Source organism: Capra hircus, chromosome 1, assembly GCF_001704415.2.
Source record: "Capra hircus breed San Clemente chromosome 1, ASM170441v1, whole genome shotgun sequence".
Taxonomy (NCBI): Eukaryota; Metazoa; Chordata; class Mammalia; order Artiodactyla; family Bovidae; genus Capra; species Capra hircus.
The window spans coordinates 24869015-24891423 of record NC_030808.1 but is presented as its reverse complement, the minus strand read 5'-3'; the positions used below and the strand labels follow the sequence as shown (position 1 = coordinate 24891423).

General features: G+C 35.3%; 1 protein-coding gene across 7 annotated transcripts in view; it reads left to right on the top strand.

Annotated features, from left to right (window-relative positions):
* The window catches only part of ROBO1 (roundabout guidance receptor 1), a 1116119-nt gene that overhangs the window by 1028906 nt on the left and 64804 nt on the right, over positions 1-22409 (top strand). For all 7 annotated transcript variants that reach the window (XM_005674780.3, XM_005674785.3, XM_005674783.3 and 4 more), the window contains 8 exons: positions 2225-2349; positions 4129-4300; positions 12497-12702; positions 14207-14288; positions 14456-14624; positions 14708-14874; positions 20638-20759; positions 21592-21823. In XM_005674780.3, the coding sequence (XP_005674837.1) occupies positions 2225-2349; positions 4129-4300; positions 12497-12702; positions 14207-14288; positions 14456-14624; positions 14708-14874; positions 20638-20759; positions 21592-21823 (1275 nt within the window). The remainder of the gene's footprint in view (positions 1-2224; positions 2350-4128; positions 4301-12496; positions 12703-14206; positions 14289-14455; positions 14625-14707; positions 14875-20637; positions 20760-21591; positions 21824-22409) is intronic.

The window sequence follows — 22409 nt, the reverse complement described above, 5'->3', positions numbered from 1 at the left end:
TTTCTGAGGCATGCCTTCTGGCTGGTGTCATTGTTGATGTTGGCTGGAGAATATGCCTATAAGATACAGTTAATTCATTTCCAGGCAAATAACCCTGTGTGGAAGGATTGCTTCAGGATAAATGCAGTTAGCATAAGGGTTTGTATCCCTTGTTCCCACATCTTTGAGGTTTCAGGCGTGCTGGCATTTTATAAAAGAAACATGGATTCTGGCACATGTTATTAGACATGCTGCTGAGATTTAGAAAAGAGACCACCCGAAGTTTTTACTTGTCTGAGTGATTTGAACATTTATATTTTCCTACTCAAATTCCCTGCATATATTGGAAAGTCATATTCTCCCATTCATTTAATTAATCATTTGGTTTTCTTTCATTGAAACAAACCAAATTCTTTTCTGGATTTAGCTTATTATCCAGTCTTAGTCCTTTGAATTTCTGGTCTAATTTCTATGTCAATAATTGTAACCCTTAACTAAGGAATCAAATGCTCCTGTATGGATGTGTGTGTGGAGGAAAATCCCCAGGCCATGATGCACATGCCTGTTATTATACCTGGATAATGATGGTGTTTACCAAAGTCATGAGCAAACCACTCAATTACAATCAGAGTTTAAAAAATTATAAGCTGGAACTTCAGTATTACCAAATTGAGCTAAACTTATTCTCCTAACATTGTATTTTCTTCCTTATAAGTTATAGGACATTTGAAGGCATTTGCCCTGATTTTTTAGGTCTCCTATAATTTTCTAGTAAAATGGTGTAATTTCTACTAAACCTCAATTAAAAATAAAAAGGGAGTATAGGAGAAAGTACACTCATCTGTAAGTTAGGAAATATAATTGCTTTCTTCAGTTTGGTGACCATGCAGGCTGTTTTACATATCCATTTTCTTTTTAAAAGAGGTTTTATATTTCACTTTACTCACCTGTATACACACAAATGTAGAAAGTTTATATTTTGTAAATTTCATAAATTTTGTATTTTAGATATTATAAATACTTGTATAGATGTCCCAGATGCAACTGACCAAAAAATATTTAGCAAAAGTAAACAGTACCATTTCAAATCCTCGCCTTCATTAACAAAGAAGTCATATTCTTATGAGCAGACTGGTATGTGAACATAATCTGGATATACCTTTGGTTCATATTCACTTTAAGAGCTTATCCTAAGTGACTGACATAAGTAACTAAGCGTATTTTTAAGGGAAAGTTTAGAAATAATGGAACAGTCTTAAAAAGTGGATTATGCTGTATAAACTGTAAATGTCTGACTTGAAACATTCACTTCAATTTGAACTGAAAGAAGAAAGGAGAATGATTAGGCATTTCAGACAACTGATAAGAAATGAATTTGAAAAGTGTAAACAGTAGGTAGAAAGACTTGGATTCAGTGCACATTGTTTCCAAGCAGAAAGCACAGCCCCAAATAAGCTTTTTTTTTTTTTTTTTTTTAAGCCAGTGACTCCATCAGCACACCTAATGTTTTCAGCTGCCATTGCTCTCAATGTAACTGACACAATTTTCTGACACTCTATTTACTGCTGGATGAAGTGGCCATTTAAGTCTGTATAAATCAAACAGTTTGGACAAAGCTGGCAGTATTTATAATGTCAGGATGAGCAGATGTTTCCAATTTGCCCTCATTTCCATATATATTCTGTTTGAACATGCCCTTGCCTATGTAAATGAAAGAGACATTTGACTCCACTAGTGCTTTAAATTCATTTCCATTCAAGTAATTGGACTGAAGATTTTAAATGGTTATACTTTCCATAGTAGCCTTTCAGAAGCTTTTCGGTTAAAGTAATTTTAGGACCTGCCTACATCAGGAGGTCCTTGTATCTAAGATTAATGTCCATACACCTTTAAGCAGCTCTAAATGAGAAGAAATATTTGTTCATACAAATTTCGAGTATATGTTGACGTAAAGGGTCAAATTGTAGCTCAAGAAGTCTTTTTAACATTGAAGTTCATCTTAGAAGATCAGGTAATTAAAAAAAAAAAAACAACTTCTTTACAAAAGTACCCAGATTCCGCTCTATAAATATGCAGTTAACAATTTAGCTTCAGTTGAATTAAGGGTGAGAATTGATGCATTATCTAGATAGTACATAACAAGTGATATAAGTTAATGGTAGCGCTTGGAATATCAGCAGACTGTCTCAATTAGGACAGTGACTACATGCTTTTGATTCAGGGTAATCTGTTTCATTTCCTTCAGAACCTCCACATTTTGTTGTGAAACCCCGTGACCAGGTGGTTGCCTTGGGACGAACGGTCACTTTCCAGTGTGAAGCAACAGGAAATCCCCAACCAGCTATCTTCTGGAGGAGAGAGGGGAGTCAGGTATGACCTTGTTCTAATATTTCAGTCAGCACAGGTGAAATGCCACATAGATAAGAAAAAGCAAGAAATGATTTAGTCACATAGCTGTTGCTTTAAGAGAACTGAGATATCTCTGAGTGACCTGAATATTTCAACAGTAAAACAGAATTTTAATTCTCAGATTTTTCCTGCCTAGTTTTGGTATACCGGGTGGTACAGAGAATAGTAATTGTTTAGTCATGAAAATTTATTCCCAATTTATTTCCATTTTCCAATTTATTTCCTTTATTTTCAATTCAGCTGCATTAAAAAAAAATATTTTTTTCTCAAGTGAATTCAGTTAGTTTTAACTTTTCTTATTCAGATAATTGTAATTATATTTTAAAATAGATTTGCACACATTTAAAACAAAGATAATGTTATCAGTGCAATTTCTCTGAAAGCACTAGGAATCTGAAGTGTATTCTCTATGTTTTATCTATCATATATCTATCAATTAAAGATTCATCAAACTATGTGAAATTCTCTTTAGCATAGATGTTATATTGGATATAATTCAGTATATTTTAATTCTTTGGAAACTATAACATGTGATCACTTTTGCCATCAAGTCCTACTCTCCACACCTTTTTATAAACCAGAATTTTCTATATACAGTGAAGCTCGAATATAGAGACCTGTGCTCTTAAAAATTGTTTCCTTTTGGACTTCAGCTTATTAAAGAGAGAATTTTGAAACACTTTTACTTTAAAAATAATAGGAAACTTTAAATGGTTTTAAAAATATGTTTTCTTATCTCTTAGTGACTTGAGTTCTTCAACAAATGAATACATCTTCCTTTACATATTTCTGATACTTGTGAAAATTATTCTCATTCATTTTTAATAAAATTATTCCTAGCCTCTTTTATTTTTTGTTTAAATCAACCTTGAGTGTGTTTTTCTTCTGATCTTACTTCTACTATGTTCATAAAAATTACATGGAGGTAATTTATTTATTTCATGAAAAAGAATGATACCACATGTTACTTTGCATGAAGTATATACTCCTTCCAATGAGCAAGATGTTTAGATTCATAGAGAGAAATCTGTACCACCAAGTAACATCACATATTGTCTAGAGTTTGTTTTTAAGATAACTTTCTGCAGAAATAGAACCCCATTATGAATTCTTAAATTCAGTATTTGAATTTAAAAATCTGTGATAGATATGCTCACCATTTAACCAGAAAAATAAGAAACTTGACAATTTGATAGAGATTACTGAACTTTTATAATGGACAGGTAACAGAGATTCTTGTGATGGTACCAAAATGATATCCTTAAACTTAATTTGTTGGAATGTGTTTAAATTTTAATGTTGTTTATATATTAAAAGATTTAATGTTTAGAATTCTAATAGTCACATCTATGTGAAACAAAACTTTTAAGTCTGTTTTGCTGAAACATGTAAAACATTTAACTCTAATAGTATCTCATATTCTTTTATAAATAGTATTGTTTGACATTGAAATTATAAAGACATCTATCAATATTTAGAATTCATTTAAATTTTCAAATAACCCCATTTAAGTTTAGATGATTAAACTTTGTTCATTTGTATGTGTGTGTGTACCTCTGTCTATGTTGGTATGTGATAGAGAATATTTAGTTTGTTTTCATACATATATTTGTGTATGTATAAATATTCATGTGCTGCTGCTGCTATTTATGTATCTGTTTATAAATATATAAAACATAAAAACATGTTGGAAACTAGCAATTAACTTATTATTCTTTCCTCCCAAATTCTGGGTTCTAGAATCTGCTTTTCTCATATCAGCCACCACAGTCATCCAGCCGTTTTTCAGTCTCCCAGACTGGTGACCTCACTATTACTAATGTCCAGCGATCTGATGTTGGTTATTATATCTGCCAGACTTTGAATGTTGCCGGAAGTATCATCACAAAAGCATATTTGGAAGTTACCGATGGTAAAGTAGAGCATTTTATTTCAAAATGGCAAAGTTTGGCTTAATGTCGAAAGAGAATACCAGTAAGCACACTTATTTGCAACTTTGTATCCTTTCTTACGGTAATTTTGATATAAGGCTAAAAGGATAAAAATAAAAGTGATTAAATGTAAAATCATTTTTATTTTAACTAGGCTATATGAAATTTCTTGCATCAAATTAGATTCATAAAAGCATGGCAATTATACAAGGAAAGTTTACACTGAATAGTTATACACAGGACTGTGTCCATGTTTTGAAAAATTAAAAAATAATCTCTTGGTATAAAACATCATCCTTTTTCTTTCTTCCAAATCGTGAAGATAAGATGAATTGTTGACAGATCCTTCTCACAACTCAAGATGAGCAAGTTTTTGTTCTGTTTATCAACCCTTCTAAGCATGATTAATTAATGCCAAATATAAAGATGCAGTAATAGAGAAATCTGAATTTGAGCAAACTCCTGGAGATAGTGAAGGACAGGGAAGCCTGATGTGCTGTGGTCAATGGGGTTGAAGAGTTGGACATGACTTCCAGACTGAATAACAATAGAGAAAATTTCCAAACCATTAAATGGAAAGCAGTAGAAGAAAAGGAAATATAAGTAAGCATATAAATATATAAAAAGTATATACAAACAGATTTCCTCTGCTCTTTGAAAATAGAACATTCCTATGAAACAAATATAAGTAGAAATGGCATAAAGTGAGGAAATAAAATGCACTTCAGATTTATTTCAGTTAATGAGCAAATACACTAATGTGCACACCTGCGTGCTCAGTCATGTCAGACTCTTCGTGACCCCATGGACGATAGCCTGCCAGGCTTCTCTGTCCATGGGATTTCCCAGGCAAGAGTACTGGGAGTGGGTTGCCATTTCCCTTTCCAGGGGATCTTCTCGACCCAGGGAACTAGCCCATATCTCCTGCACTGGCAGGAGGATTCTATACCACTGAGACAGCTAGGAAGCCCTATATTAATATAGGTCTTTCATAAAAGCAAAAAAAAGTGAGTCACTCAGTCATGTCTGACTCTGCCACCCCATGGACTATACAGTCCATGGAATTCTATAGGCCAGAATCCTGGAGTGGGTAGCCTTTTCCTTCTCCAGGAGATCTTCCCAACCCAGGAATCGAACCAGAATCTCCTGCATTTCAGGCGGATTCTCTACCAACTGAACCATCAGGGAAGCCCTCATAAAAGCAAACTGGCTCATAATGAACTTTCAAACACTGGAGAGTACTTGTATATACACATGTATATATACATAAAAATATACATATGCACTCTTTTTGTTGCTGTATAGTATTCTGCTATATAAGTAGCTCACAATTTATTTATGTTTATTTATGTACTCTTCTACTGATGGGTTATTTTCAATTCAGGACTTTTATTAATAAAGCTAAATGTTTCTGTAGAAGACTACGGGTGGACATATGCATGCAATTATCCTGGTTTGCCTTTTCGGGGATGCATGTACTCTACTCATTTCTCTCTCTCTCTCTTTTTTTTTTTTTTCATTTTCACATGTAGTCTGGCTATATCTTAGTCTGATATATGTATTATAAATATTTATTCCCAGTCGTTTGCTTAATGATGATTTTAAGGATTAAAAAAATTAATTCTAATGAGAACCAATGTATTACTTTTTTCTCCTGTGCTTTGGCCTTTTAGTTCCCTATTCTACCTTAAGATCATGAGGATATTCACCTGTTTTTTTCTCGAATCTTCATTGTCTGTATGTTTGAGATTTAAGTTGTTAATCTTTAACTAATCTTTGTATATGGTATAAAATAAGGGTCAAAATTCCTTTTCTTCCCTTATATGGATCCTAAATATTTCAGCATCAGTTACTGAAAAGGCAATCCTTTCCCTGGTGAATTTCAGTGGCATGTTAATCATAATTCAAATGACCATAAACGTAGTGAAACTGAAAGTCACTCAGTCGTGTCTGACTCTTTGCGACCCCATGGACTATTCTCCAGGCCAGAATACTGGAGTGGGTAGCCTTTCCTTTTTCCAGCAGATCTCCCCAACCCAGGGATCAAACCCAGGTCTCCCGCATTGCAGGCAGATTCTTTATCAGCTGAGCCACAAGGGAAGCCCAAGAATACTGGAGTGGGTAGCCTATCCCTTTTCCAGCAGATCTTCCCAACCCAGGAAACAAACTGAGTCTCCTGCATTGCAGGTGGATTCTTTACCAACTGAGCTATGAGGGAAGGCCCCATAAATGTAGTTACTTACTTCTATTTTCTCTGTTATATTCCAGTTATTTATGCCAGTATATGTGATCTTAATTTTTATAGCTTTATAGTAAACCTTACAAACTGGTAAAGTCTCCAACTTTGTTTTTCTTGTTTTAGGTTGGCTGTTACAGGTCTTCATCATTTTTTAATAAAGATTTTAAAACTGGTCAATTTCCATACACATAATGCACACACACACACACACACACACACACACACAGATATACATATACACCCTAATATCCTAGGCAGACAGAGAAATCCGAATTTTAGTTTTGATTCTACTTTAATTGTTGAGCAATTTGAGAATTAACATTTTAACAATCCGAGTCTTCCTACTTAGGGAATGTTTCTGTCCAATCAAATCAAATATATACACTGTATCCACCAAGGTCTGACACATGGTAGACACTCACTAGATATTTTTTTTTTAAATAAGTAGTTGTAACAAAGAAGGAAGGAATGAACAGCTAGCTGTTGATTAAGACATACTTCAAAATTCAGGCCATCTCACTCAAAAGTTCACATTCTTAACATTGTGTATGATATACATTATATATCTACTGACTCCAATAAATTAGGATGACCTAAAATGTTTTGGGGGCTTCCCTTGTAGCTCAGCTGGTAAATAATCCACCTGCAATGCAGGAGACCTGGGGTGGATCCCTGGGTTGGGAAGATCCCCTGGAGAAGGGAAAGGCTACCCACTCCAGTATTTTGGCCTGGGACCATACAGTCCATGGGGTCTTAAAGAGTTGGTTATGACTGACCCACTTTCACTTTCAAAATGTTTTTACAATTTCTTAAATGTATTAGAGCTATTCAATGATGACTGTGAAGACATATAATGAATTTGATAATGGTTGATATAATCAATATTTAGAAAAAGTAGAACATAGATTTGCAAATATGTTTATGATTGCAACTTTATAAAGCAATTTGTATGTAAGGATGTACATGAAAATTGGCCAAAGGAAACTCTGATAAAGTATTTTCAAATATCCCTTCAGTTCAGTTCAGTTCAGTCACTCAGTCATGTCCGATTCTTTGCGACCCCATGAATCGCAGCACGCCAGGCCTCCCTGTCCATCACCAACTCCCGGAGTTCACTCAAACTCATGTGCATCGAGTCGGCGATGCCCGTCCAGCCATCTTATCCTCTGTCATCCCCTTCTCCTCCTGTCCCCAATACCTCCCAGCATCAGGGTCTTTACCAATGAGTCAACTCTTCGCATGAGGTGGCCAAAGTATTGGAGTTTTAGCTTTAGCATCATTCCTTCCAAAGAACACCCAAGGCTGATCTCCTTCAGAATGGACTGGTTGGATCTTTTTGCAGTCCAAGGGACTCTCAAGAGTCTTCTCCAACACCACAGTTCAAAAGCATCAATTCTTTGGCGCTCAGCTTTCTTTGTAGTCCAACTCTCATATCCATACATGGCCACTGGAAAAACCATAGCCTTATTTACATATTACCAAATCAAGAAGAGAGATAATAGGCAGAGTATTTTCTGGATACTACTTGACTTTAGTTTCTCATCTTTTTCTCTTTATTGTTTGCAAACAGAACAAAGGCAAAGGCAGAACAAAGCATGAGGCAGAGAATATGGTAGAGCATAATTGTCTTTGAAGTGCTATTTCTCTGCACCTGAGGCCTACACCTAGTCACATTTGACTCAGGAACACAGAAATTCATGTCACCTATTTAATTGAAAATGCTTCTTCTCTTTATTACTAAAAAGTAAGAAAAAGTAGTTAGTGGTGACTGAATGATATATAAAATCTAAAATCGCTTGCATGAATCTCTCAAAAGTTATTGATATACAGTGGATAGAGGGTTAGTTTTCCAATTACTAGGTATTTACCAATTGCTTCCAGTGTTTCAGCTTCCTGATTGCTGAAATGAGATAATCGTTTACAGCCTTCAGGTATTTGAGATATGTTTTGCAAACTGATGGCAATTGTGATATATGACTCTTAACGTTTGCTGGTCTGCATGCTAAGTCACCTCAGTCATGTCTGACTCTTTGCTACCCTATGGATTGCAGCCTGTCAGGCTGCTGCATCCCTGGGGATTCTCCAGGCAAGAATACTGGAGTAGGTTGCCATTTCCTCCTCCAGCAGATCTTCCTGACCCAGGGATTGAACCCGAGTCTCTTATGTCTCATCTCCTGCGTTGACAGGCAGGTTCTTTACCACTAGCATCACCTGGGATGCCCCGTTTGTTGGTGTATAGATGTAATTTTGCATACTCAAACTAGTCAGCGCACGTATGTTATTCTATACTGTTTCTCACTTAAAGTTATCTTATGACTATATTTATATGTATTAACATAGACTTTAGGATTATTTTTTGAGGTGACAAAAATATTACCTCTGATGTTATAGCTTTATATTTAGGGTCTTTAAATCTTTCACTGAACATGTGGAAAACTAGGGATATATCACCTGTTACATTGCTGGAACCAGCACCACTACCAGCACCAGCACCAGTACCACTATACTGATAATTAAAATAAGCAGGTATAGTTATTTAATGTCTCCTTTGTGCCAGGCACTATGCTAGTAACTTTAAACAGATCAATCATTTCAAACCTGACACTGCACTTTATAGATAAGGAAACTGAAGCAGAGAATGGTAAAAAGATATACCCAGATTTCTATGTCTCTGTCTCTATTCCTGCCTTGCAAGTAAGACCATCTACTCCATTTTTGTAGATTCTACATTTATGCATTAATATGCGATATGTGTTTTACTCAGATACCAAGGGGGGAGTGGGGATAGGAGCAATTGGGAGATTGGGATCGATATATATACACTATTGATTCTATGTATAAAATAGGTAACTAATGAGAACCTACTGTATACCACAGGGAACTCTACTTAATGCTCTGTGGTGACCCAGATGGGAAGAAGTCCAGAAGAGAGGGGGTATATGTATATATATGACTGATGCATTTTGCTGTACAGTAGAAACTAACACAATATTGGAAAGCAACCATACTCCAATAAAGATAGACTAATTAAAAAAAAGATATACCCAGAGCCTTCAGATACTAGCTAGCAGAACTGAGATTTAAAACAAGAGTTTGCACCATCCAGTACAGTAGCCACCTGCCACATGAGGCTATTTAAATAACAATTAAAATTACTTAAAGTTACACATCCAGTTCCTCAATCACACCAGCCACACCCAGGTGCTCAGTAGCCACTTGAAGCCCTTGGTTTCTATATTAAAGAGCACAGATATGGAACATTTTCTTTTTACACAGCTGAATCCTTCTGATTCCAAAGTCCATGCACTTTCTTTAAATCATATTTCTGTTTCTTACACATCCTGCTTTACTACCTGATAATTCATTCTAATAATCCAAATGTGAGCTATTAGACTGTTTATTTGAAGTTTTTCTCATAAATCCTAAATTTAGGGTTGATTTGTAAATGTGCCATGCACTTTAGTTTGTGTAACTTTAGATGTTTTATCAGTGTTTTATTCTAATCTGTGACACCAACATATTCCGTTGTCTTACCTAAAAATATAAAATTGCTTTAATGAACTTTTTTGCCTCTGATTTGCATCTTACTACTTTATAGAAAAGGGTAAGTGGTGATTTCACAATTCATATAAATGTCTAGCTTTTTGCAGTTAACAAAGCACATGGAATATTTATTATTCCACTTAAATCTTGATAGCAATCCCTGGAGCTGGTTAGAACAAGTATTATTATTCTCATATTACAGATAAAAACCAGAGACTTAGGTAATATAAAGAACTTGCCTAAAGACACATGACAGATGGTATAGGCTGATAATCAAGCCTGCTCCTCTTTTCTTGCTTATTTTTGTAAACCACCCAAGGTAAACTAGGAAGAAATCAGTAACTGGGAAACAACATCATTATTCTGGGTTGGGATAGGATAAGAAACTGCAAAGGATGCTAAATATGAGGCAAATATCAAAGAACTGTGAAGATAGAAAGAACTGAATAAATCCCCAGATATGAATTATTTCTAAATATAACAAGACTGTGAAAGTAAACCACTGCACTACTGGGCTTAATTATAATCAGTTATAAAGAACCACTCTGTTACTAATTTAATTAATATCTAGAAATAAATATTCATTCATTCTTAGAATCAAGGGAGCACAGGCAGTAGAGTCTTATAAAAACCTCAGTGCAATAAAACACTATCATTATTTTTTCATACATACCAGGAGGGGCATTTAATTTGATTTTAGCCAAACTTAACAGATAATGTAGAAAAGATTAAACAACTCTAAGCAAAGGAATTATTGGCTTATATTTTTCACCCGTGGAGTATCTGAAACATTCCTGCCAAGTTTCAAGCTCCAGCCTTCTAATACACCCCTACGGTATTAACAAATTTCACACTAGCAATCAAAGATGGAAGAGAATTGGAAGAGTGAAGTAAAAATGCACAGTTGCTGATTTCACTCTCTTGCTTTCTTGTTTTTCTTAGATTGAATGCCCAACACTAATAATTATTGCATGATAAATGAGGAACAAATTGACGTGTGACTCCAGCTTGTGCAGAATCTTTGGTGCATAAAACTTTGAACGTGACACATCCAGACTTGAAAATGTTACATCCAAAATTTAGTTACTCTGGCAACTAGTTTTCTTTAAGCAGGCAATTTCTTAGAGTTGTCTTTTGAATACTCATGACATAGAAATTTTAAACGAATATTCAGAATTTTAAAGTTTAATAATGAAAAATGAACTTTTTCTTGTTTGTTAATCATTTACAAAACTATCTATGAAATTTCACCTAAATTGCCGAGGTCAAGGGATAGAAGATCTCTCTCATGCAGGCTTTATTCTCGTTCCACTGCAGTTGCTGTGGATTTTCCCCCAAATTATGATTTTATGGTCTCAGATAAAACTTTTAGATTTTTTTCATATAATAAAAAGAATTTTATTTGTATTTTGTAAAAGTTGCCTTCCATTCTTTCCTTCCATAGGACATTAAAACTGTTAAGATAATAAACTTAGTGAAAGCATCTTCCCATTCCTATAATTCTGATATAGAAGTGTGTTATTTCCTGAGTTAGAGTATCAGCTTGAGTTATATTTTTGGATTTATCATTGTTTACTCCCTAATCTTGTCCAAGTCTTGAGACCCCAAGGACTGTAGCCCATCAGGTTCCTCTGCCCATGAGACTTCCTAGGGAAGGATACTGGAATGCGTTGTCCTTTCCTTCTCTAGGGGATCTTCCTGACCCAGGGATCAAACCTGGGTCTCTCTCATTGTAGGCAGATTCTTTATCACCTGAACTACCACCTACCAACAGTATTTTTGGACAGTTTTCCAGTTTCCCTGAAATTATTAGGATTGAGATATGTTTAAGCATGTACTATTTTAATAGAAAAAAAATCCCAGTATCAAAAGAGCTCAATCATATTTATTTGTCAGTTGTCAAAGCCCAAAGCATGTTTTCGGATACAAAATTATCAAACATGCTGGTGTGATACCATCATTCTATCTGTTGGACACAGAACCATTGTCAAGTTGGCTTTGGTTCATTTGTGAAGATCTGTCTCATACATTTCCTTAGGCTAAATAGTTTTTTTGTTGTCATTTTGTGTTTTACATATTTTAAAATTTAAAAAGCACAGTACTCCACTTCTCACCACCATACATCTTCACCATCCACAACCCTTATGTAGTCTCTGAACTCTTAAATAGGTCCCTGGACAATGCAGCAAGCCTACTCAGTGGTTGGTACATTGTATCTCATTTTAATGTTCTGAATCAGTACATCATAGAAATGCATTCTGAATAATGCATGTCTCCTACTTTAATTACTTGTTTAATTAGTGTGTTTCAAAGCCTAGAGCAACTGCTGTTGCTCAGATGATTAGAAAATTGCTTCCAGTTGCAGAAATCTATTTCCTGTTGTTTTTGCTGGCAGTGATTGCAGACCGACCTCCCCCAGTCATTCGACAAGGTCCTGTGAATCAGACTGTAGCAGTGGATGGTACTTTAGTGCTCAGCTGTGTGGCCACAGGCAGTCCAGTGCCCACAATTCTGTGGAGAAAGGATGGAGTCCTTGTTTCAACCCAAGATTCTCGAATCAAACAGCTGGAGACCGGAGTACTACAGATCCGATATGCTAAGGTAACTTGTGACACCCTGAGTTTCCCATTTTGTTCCACTTTGTTTTTGCCTCCAGCAAACCAGTGTTGAAGCCTCAATTTTTAGAAATAATGAAATGCTAATAGCAGTATTAATATATGTTTAATTTGATGCTTTATTCTTTCAGACACTTCTCTGTGTATATTTCTGGTGATATGACTCATAATTTAACCCATGGCAAGTAGTGTAAGGTTTTACATGGAGGAGAAAAGGATGAGAATTTGTGGGAGAAAAAAAAATACCTTCCAAGCAGTGATATAATGCATTCCTTCCACTTTTCAAAGTTATTTTCCAGTACTATATTATGTGCTGTAAACTTCAAGAGTTCTATTGTGAATATTTGGTTCAGCACTTCACAATTACAGAATACTCTACATACAAACAAAAATGATAAAGCGGTGTATAGATTCAATGTACATTTCAAATCAGAATGTGAAATGATGAAATCTCACAGGTTCGTGGCAACAATTTAGGGATTTACCTTCCCAGGACATCACATCCCATACATGTTCTTTTCAGGACTATATTGTTTTGTTTTGGTTTTTCTTTTTCATTTTAGGTCAAGACGAGACAAGCTCATGGGGCATATGAAAGAATAGCTTTGACAACAATAAACATAAATTTCAATTGCTTTATTGCCTATTGTGAGTGGCTTCTTTGGAGTTTTGGATCGACATAGCAGTTCATTTCATGTGCTGCGAAAGTTAATATGTTGCACTTTTTTGTGACAGTGATTGTGACTTTGTTATTACATTTGCCAGAACAAAATGACAGCATTCTTGCTTTATCCAGTATTATTTGATGATAGAGTTATTGCCTCAAGCAGAGGTATATGGGTTCATTATGCTACTGAGGATTTTACCATTGAGCATGTGACCTGTGTTTGTTTTCTGGCAGTCAGTCTTCTGAAGGGGGAGAGAGCATCATTCTAGCTGGGGTTTAACTTTATACTTGTTAAACTGCCTGAAGTTACAGGTTAGAAAAATAAAATGAGAAAAAAGAGGGAATGCTTTAAGAAGAAATCGTTTTGCGTCTATCCATTTTCTTTTAAATATCTGTTTATCTCCTTTATCCGTGTGGATGTAATTCAGGTAAAATATGAAACAGCAAGAAGAGTCATTGGCTATACTTTATTAGCCTTACTATGTGACTTAGTAAATATGAAATATAAATCAGTATTAAAGATTAACCCTTTGAATTTAAGGTTATATACCTCATGTACTGTGCCTGACACAGAAATTGATGATGTTAATGCACTTAAATACTATACATTTATCATACAATTAGAATAACAATTTGTCTTTTATCTTCATGCAGTATTTTAATTCACATTCAATGAAAACATGTTAAATTAAGAGGAAGCTTCTGGTTAGTGCATTTTAAGGCAGCTATCCATATTCATGGGCCATATACAAAATATAATTGTTTTTCCAGCCCAGTGAGCTCTTGAGTATTCCAAATATTTATTTTCGGTTTGTCTTCCCAGCTGGGTGATACTGGTCGATACACATGCATTGCATCAACCCCCAGTGGTGAAGCAACGTGGAGTGCTTACATTGAAGTCCAAGGTAAATTTGATAGTATTTTACCTAAAAGTGAAGCTTGAAATGTAGTTGTTTCCTAACTGGTAAAAAGATGAAGTGGATGTCTTGAAGTCTAAGTAGGGGATGGATATTTTATCTACATTTATGTGCTTCTCTGTGTAAGCATCTTTCATTTCTTTCTTCTTTGTTAGAATTTGGAGTTCCAGTGCAGCCTCCAAGACCCACCGATCCAAATTTAATCCCTAGTGCCCCCTCAAAACCTGAAGTTACAGATGTCAGCCGAAATACAGTAACGTTGTCATGGCAACCAAATTTGAATTCAGGTGCAACTCCAACGTCTTATATTATAGAAGCCTTCAGGTAGAGCGAAGATGGTGTTTGCTAGTTCTCTGTTTTGATTTGCCATTAAATATGCATATTCTAACTGATGTATCTGTCCATAGCCATGCATCTGGTAGCAGCTGGCAGACCGTAGCGGAGAATGTGAAAACAGAAACATTTGCCATTAAAGGACTCAAACCTAATGCGATTTACCTTTTCCTTGTGAGGGCTGCCAATGCATATGGAATTAGTGATCCCAGCCAGATATCAGACCCAGTGAAAACACAAGGTAAGTGTTGATTCACTCAGCCTTGGGACACCTACTTATCTTTAGATGTTACACTTATACAAGTAAAATCATTTGTACTACATGCTAAGATTATATATTTAAAATATATGTGTTTTAGTTGCTCAATTAATTTTTAAATCATGGTGTCTGCAAACTTTCTTATTTTGTTGACTAAACACTCCATGACTTGACAAATAACAAAGAAATGTTTCTCGTTTTATAAAGTCACAAATTCAATGAGCAAAAGGATTATGAGAATATTTTTATAATATATTCAGTTTCTTGATTTTTAAATATGACTACATGTGGATGTAAAATCTTAATCACAAATCACAAAATCTTTAATTGTATATAAAATTAAGGAAATTTTGTTTATGAGATTAATATTCATGACCTTTGGGATGAGTCTTGAACATTAGAAACATAATCAAGTAATACTCTCTGGAAATCACACAAATGTAAGAGATAGTTGTTCTTAACCCCTCTGTCCAATCTTTCCAAAGCATGGAAATTATCTAGGTCTGTATATTCTTTGGTCTATCTTACATTGTCCATAACGTATTAAACTTTCAAATGGAAATCATGTATGTGTTCATCAAAGCTGAGTTAAAAAAAACAGATACAAGGAAAAATGAACATGTTGCAGCTGCTTCTAAACACATTTGAAATTGGGAATTTTTTCACTTGAACCACATTCTGGATATACTGCTTTTTATTGTCTTTCATGAATAAGAATTATTTTTAGCTTTCAGCAGATTATCATCTCCTATTCACCCTCTTGTTCCTCCTGTTATTTTAATGTTTAAGCAGTGGTAAAGCTTATATATTGAAAAAAAGGTGAATTTGAATCAACCTGTACCTTTTATTTTAATGTATTGTCATCACAGTTAAAATATACTTTATTAGTATAAGATTAGTAAAGAAAGGTTACCTCTAGATGGTAGGAATTAGAAATATAAGATTCTTTTGTGACCATACAGAGGAATCATAATGTCTCTATCTTTGTGTGTTTCCAAAGCAAGAATTGAAACTTAGTTACAGTGATAGAAACAAACTGTACACAGAAGTACTAAAAGATTTAAATTACTTTTTCCAGTTTTGAGAGAGTGTCTAGCTGCCATGTTGGGCATTTTGTCTTCTCTAAAGAGTGTATAAACAACCTTTTGAGAAGGACCTTTTGTTTCAGAATTCCCAGAGAAAGCAAACCGAGCTATGGAACATGCCCACGTCTGTTTTTTGCTGTGTGAAATCAACACACCCAAATGCATATATTTGCTAGTATGAGTCACTTCACCAGTAGCTTTAATAGTCTCAGAGCCTGCCTTAAGGCAGTTTGAGGTTTTCAGTGTTATATACACATTTGTAAAGAATGCAGAAACTAGGACAGCTGTAAAGTGAACTGAAACTTCGGTCCCCAGTACAGTGGTCTCTACCCAATAGACCTTAGTGAAAGTTTCTGATTAACTGTGATTCTGTCATATATACATATGAATGATTTTGTAAAATACATCCTCAGCTGTAAATGGGAAGTTGTTAATGCTTTATCTGTTAACTTGTTTTTTAAAAATTTTAATCTACTTACCTTTATACGTGATAGCTAGTAGAATAACCTAAATGAAATGAACCCATGTCAGCTGGAAAACTGGAAACAGTAAAACAGGCATACCGTTTTGAAATAAAAAAATTTGTTATCTCAGCTCCTCAACCTATTAGCAAGCTAGTGAGTCCTGAGCATTGATTCCCTTAACTATATAATGGGGCTAAAAATCCCTACTCCACAGGATTGGACAAGTATTAAATTAGCCAACTTTATGAATATGCAGGACTCAGATTTCTTTTCTATGTTATACCATAAGACTTTGTCATTCGTCATTGGATTTGTATTTCTTTCACTGGACTAAAAATGAGGAAAGTTCATAAAATTTGAGAAACACAGCTCTCATGCTAAGTGAGAGAACCAGAATTAAGTAACTCGACAGACTGGAATGATGGGCTAGCGCTAACAAGATTAAAATTAATGGAGCAAATTTAAAAGTCTGGTACTTGAACTTAGGTTTTAAAACTTAGCTATAGAAGGATAGGCTGAGGATACTGGGCTTAAAAGGAGTGTGTGCATTGGGTGTGTTGGGGACAGAGTGGGGGGGAGGCTGACTTCAGTGTTAGAAGTCAATTAGGTAGAACACCTCCCAGAGCCAACTGAGTGAGTAGTTGTCAGAAAAACAAATGTAGTCTTAGCAGAATTACATGCAGAGCAAAATCTGAGCTGGTGAGATCACGAATAGAGTAATGTGTTCTTTTTTGAGCACTACATTTTCAGGTAGAATTTTAAGATATTTAAAAGGAAGATGAGGATGGTTGGGGAGGCTGCATTGAAAGCTAAAATTCATATCACTGGAAAAAAAAAATCCAGAACTTCACACAAAAAATATCCCCCCAAATAATAAAGTTAGACTAGGCCAGATATTTTTTTTCCTTAATATTTTAAGAGACTTTTGTGTGAGCAAGATAGGCTTATTCCAACTCCAGGCACCTAAATAAGACCAGCAAATGGAAGTTAACATTGAGGCAAATTTTACTGTCTAGTTTTAGATGGCTTTTGAGACACAGTGAAACTGAGCTGAGTCAGACCATAGCAGAAGCCTGGGGAAGAACCTGGGAAAATCCAATTGACAGAAACAGAATGCGTAAGCAGTTAGGGGAAGAGCCGAGGTGGAGGGAATTCAGGAAAGACTTGTTGGAAATTGATTCACAGGAAGCGGGCAAGCTACTTGCTTTCACAATTTTTCTTTTTAGTGTTGATGGACTGATTGACTGATTTGGCCACATTAGGTCTTCTGCGTGCCACCTGGGATCTTTGGTTGTGACATTCAATCTCTTAATTGTGTCCTATGAGATCTAGCTCCCTGACCAGGGTTTGAACTCAGCCACCACACTGGGGGCACAGATTCTTAACCACTGGACCACCGAGGAAATCCCAGCATAACTTCTTTAACTGCTTCTGCAGCATGGCTTCAGGAAAGTCTTCCCCAAGTGGAGATTCCTATGAGTAAACTGGGTCATAAGTTAGCACAGATATAGGGCATAGTTTCCTGTTCAGGAGTCAGGTAGACCCATGTCACAGTAACCCTATCCCAGGGTAATCAAAATGTGCTCTCTCAAATATAAGATTTGATAATGCAAGGGAGATTATAATGAGCAGCTAGCAGGTGGGGTGGGGGGATTGGAGACCAATGAAGGTGGTTGTTGCCACTGTTAATACTATTCTTTATCCACATTCTGTCCACACAGCATTCTTGAACCCTATCTTTTAAAGAATATGTACACAGACACAGAATGTACAGAATACGTGTGCTCTAGGTAATAAAAGACCAATTATTGTAAATAATGATACAGGACTTGAACAGTCCCATCCTCAAAGATCGTGCATAGGAAACTCCAATACTAGGGAATTGGCAGGGGTAAAATAGTATCTAAGATTTCCTCCAAGTTTGACTCTGAATGTTGGGAAGACCTTTTTCATGATAATACACCTCTTTCAGGAGGAGAAGGAAAACAAGAACAATAAAGAGATCAATTAATAAATGTCTCAATATTATACTATTAAACAATACTTTCTATTTTTCTTACTTGTGAGGAATTTTCTGAAATAATGTTCTATTTCCAAGATGGTGACAGTAGGCAAGAGAATCTAGAAACTTTCACGAGAGGATTAACTAGCAAGGTTACCTCCACCAGAGAAATTAGAGATTGCCATGCAAATGATAGTAGTTACCTTTAAAAATGATAACTGACATGTTTGAAGATGCTTCCTAGAAGGCAGACGATTTCCCTGAGGATGGAATCTTACATATGAGAGAGCATATTTAGAAGCTAATGTGTATAATATGTGTCTGTGTTCCATACAGTAATTCACTTTAACTCAACTAGTGTTAATTAAACACATTCTATACGTATGTCATTGTGCTAGGTATTCTGGGTTCGTAAAAATGGACCCAATCCCTACCTTCAACAAAAGGGCTTTCTATGCCTTAAGAAATTCAGTTCTCACAAAAGCACTCCAAAGTGACTTCCACTGATACTGCCATTTGACAGATGAGGTAACTGACAAATAGTGAGGTTACAAAATCTTCCCAGTGTTACATGGCTGTCAAGTTGCTGAGTTGGGGAGTTGCCAGTTCTGTCCATGAATGATAGATGGTAATTAAGTTCTGCGAGCAATGGAGACTAGTGCGGAAGGAAATATTCCTGAGATGAAAAACTTAACAATCAAGTATTTTCTATCTATAGTCTGTGGCCTGAGGACCAGTATGAGCCAAACCTACTCCTAATGTTTGATAAAGGATGAGAAGCCAAAACTCAGTTTTTCTCATTTTGCTTATTTATAAATTTATGTCAGAGGCTCAGTATATATATATATATATATATACATATATATAAAATCAAGGTTTTACATCAGAGTCTTAAATAGTACTCTTGATCTATCATCTCTTTGATTTGCCTGCCTTCCCTGAACTGTATCAAAGATACTTACCAACCTCATTTGTAAAAATTTTTATTTAAGTATAGTTGATTTACAGGGTTGTGTTAGTTTCAAGTGTATAGCAAGTGAATCAGTTATACAAATGCACATATCCACTCTTTTTTAAAACTATTTTCCCAGATAACCGATCTTACTTTTAATATCCATGTTTCTGTTTTCTATCCAAACTCAGTTCTTTCTTTAATTATTCATAAAACTAATATTCTTGTTTCTGTTGCTTATGAGATGGAAAGTAGTCTAGAATATATGTGCCAAAATACAGTATTTGAGAAGGACAATTCTGGATATAAAAGTATTAATTTTCTTCTCTTGTTCATGCTACTGGCTACTGTAAACAAAGCAAAGCATCTGTATTTAGAAAATATCTGTAGAAACAGGCAACTTTTATCAAGTACAGAGTTTTTAGTAAGTTTAGCAAAAATACTTCTTTGTTGGGAAAAAAAATCCAACATAAATGAACACTAGTAACGGTTTTAATTATTACTATATTCCTGGTCTCCTTTCTAAAAACATTGATTTTTTGAGATTTAAAGCTCTTTATTGAACCTTTTTGACAGGGATACGATGATTAAAGTAAAGCAACCATCAGTTAAATAGATGTTAAGTACTCTTTTCTCATCAGATTTATTCTATTCTATCCTGTCCTATCCTGTTGGTGGTTTCCATACCCCCTTTTATAACCACTAACTTACATCTTATTTGGAAAGATATCTAGGTTTATCTTATAAGATGAGGGGTGTCTAATTTCTTTTTGCGCTTGCTTTCCACTTAGGTATTTCCATTCTCTTCATTACTCATCTGCTGGTCACAGATCCTGGATATCTCCTTTCTTGCATAGTTAGGATCACTACAGAAGGTTCTGTAACAAACTCAGAGTGGATTGCACTAAGCCGTTCGTCCTAGGCGAGAAAGCGATCATTACATGATAGGAGGAGGCCTCAAACACTGATGTCTGCCGTTGTTATTTTTGCCACCTGCTCTGTTTTGCTTTCTCTATGCCCTCTGCTTGTTCTCTCTCTCTGTATGTCCTGTCCTCCCGATTCTAATAAAAAGGTTAGGTTGTTCCTGTTTGATTCTGTAGCACAGATTGAAATTATTCTTCACAGTTGGAATGATTCTTCTTTTCTGAGATTTGCTATGAATGAAAGGACTGTTTCCCCATGCTTGTATTCACGTCAGAACCATTGTCTAGGCTTTGACACAGTCTTCTGGGATTGTTGCAGATATTCCCCCAACCAGTCAGGGGGTGGATCACAAGCAGGTCCAGCGAGAACTGGGGAATGTTGTACTGCATCTGCACAACCCCACCATCCTTTCCTCCTCTTCAATCGAAGTGCACTGGACAGTGAGTCATTGTTGCTGTTGTAATATTTGATCTCAGTTTTAATAAGCAGATGACTTTTTGGAGATCATTGTACGAAAAATATGCATATATATATTGTTCCTTACTTCCCCACCAATGATAATTTTATAATATAAACATTGTTTGTTTTGGTAGCTATGAAATGGTTTTAAACAGAGAAAAATGTCATCTTGCATGTATTTTATATTATGCAGTAATGAACTGGGTTGGGAAGACCCCCAGGAGAAGGGCATGGCAACCCACTCCAGTATTCTTGCCTGGAGAATCCCATGCACAGAAGAGCCTGGCGGGCTATGGTCTGTGGGGTAGAAAAGAGTCAGACGTGACTGAGTGACTAAGCACACATACAATGAACTTTACCCGTCTCAAAGGAAACAAGCTATGTATTCCTAATACTCTTCAAAAGAGTGTATATAACTTACAGAATTATTAACATATGAACATTTTTAACTGAGAACTATTTCTAAATAGCATTCAGTAGTCTTTTAAAATTAGAAAATGGAAAACACATGTTGTTTCCTCATCCCCTTGACACTCTGACTTATCTCTAGCTGTCTACCAGAGAACTGCCATGGTGTGGCACATTTCTGCATGAAGCATAGAAATTCATAGCTAATATTATACATTAAGCTGGATAAGTGGACAGATTACAAAGGATAGTGATTTGTTTTTCATATTCTACCTCATATAGACTAGAAAACTGTGAGATGAAGCCAGATAGAATTTTTTTGCCTCTTGTCACATTAATTTTCATGATTTTCTAAAAAGTCAATGGAAGGAATGAGTGATTGCATTTTATTTGTCATTGTAATAGGTGGACCAACAGTCTCAGTATATTCAAGGATACAAAGTTCTTTACCGCCCGTCTGGAGCCAACCATGGTGAATCCGAGTGGTTAGTTTTTGAAGTGAGGACCCCAACCAAAAATAGTGTGGTTATCCCTGATCTCAAAAAAGGAGTCAACTATGAAATTAAGGCTCGTCCTTTTTTTAATGAATTTCAAGGAGCAGATAGTGAAATTAAATTTGCCAAAACGCTAGAAGAAGGCAAGTATAATGAAATGTTTGATGACTATGCATTGCAGTACTTTCATTAGGCTTTTATTAATGTAATTGAAAAATTTTAATGGTAATAGTGACATTATTAACTGTCTTGGTAGTGAGCATTTTATTTTGTTAATAGATGTTATTTAATTAGAACTACTAAAAACTAAAGTCTGTAATACTTGACTTGCTTTAATAGCGGCCTATATAAAAATGTGCAAATGTGAACATTGTATTACTTAGTGACATATCTTGGATATACCTAATTATTCAGAATTAAAATTCACATTTAAAGATGTAATTATCCTCAATTTGCTTGCCTTTCTGTTAATTTTTTCATTCATTTATCAAATGTTATTTTGAGTGAGGATTTGTAAATAAAGTGAGTAATGTCTTGGTTTGCCCAGGACCTTCTGGGATTAACATTTTATGGTTCATATCCCTAGAAACTCCTCAGCTCTACACAAGTCAGTATGTCTAGCCACTCTGTAACTGGAAATTAAAATTAGTATTTACATAAACGTTACAAGTTACATGTCACAGGTATAATCTTTAAAAATAACAAGAATTGTTCCTAAGTTGTTCCTTT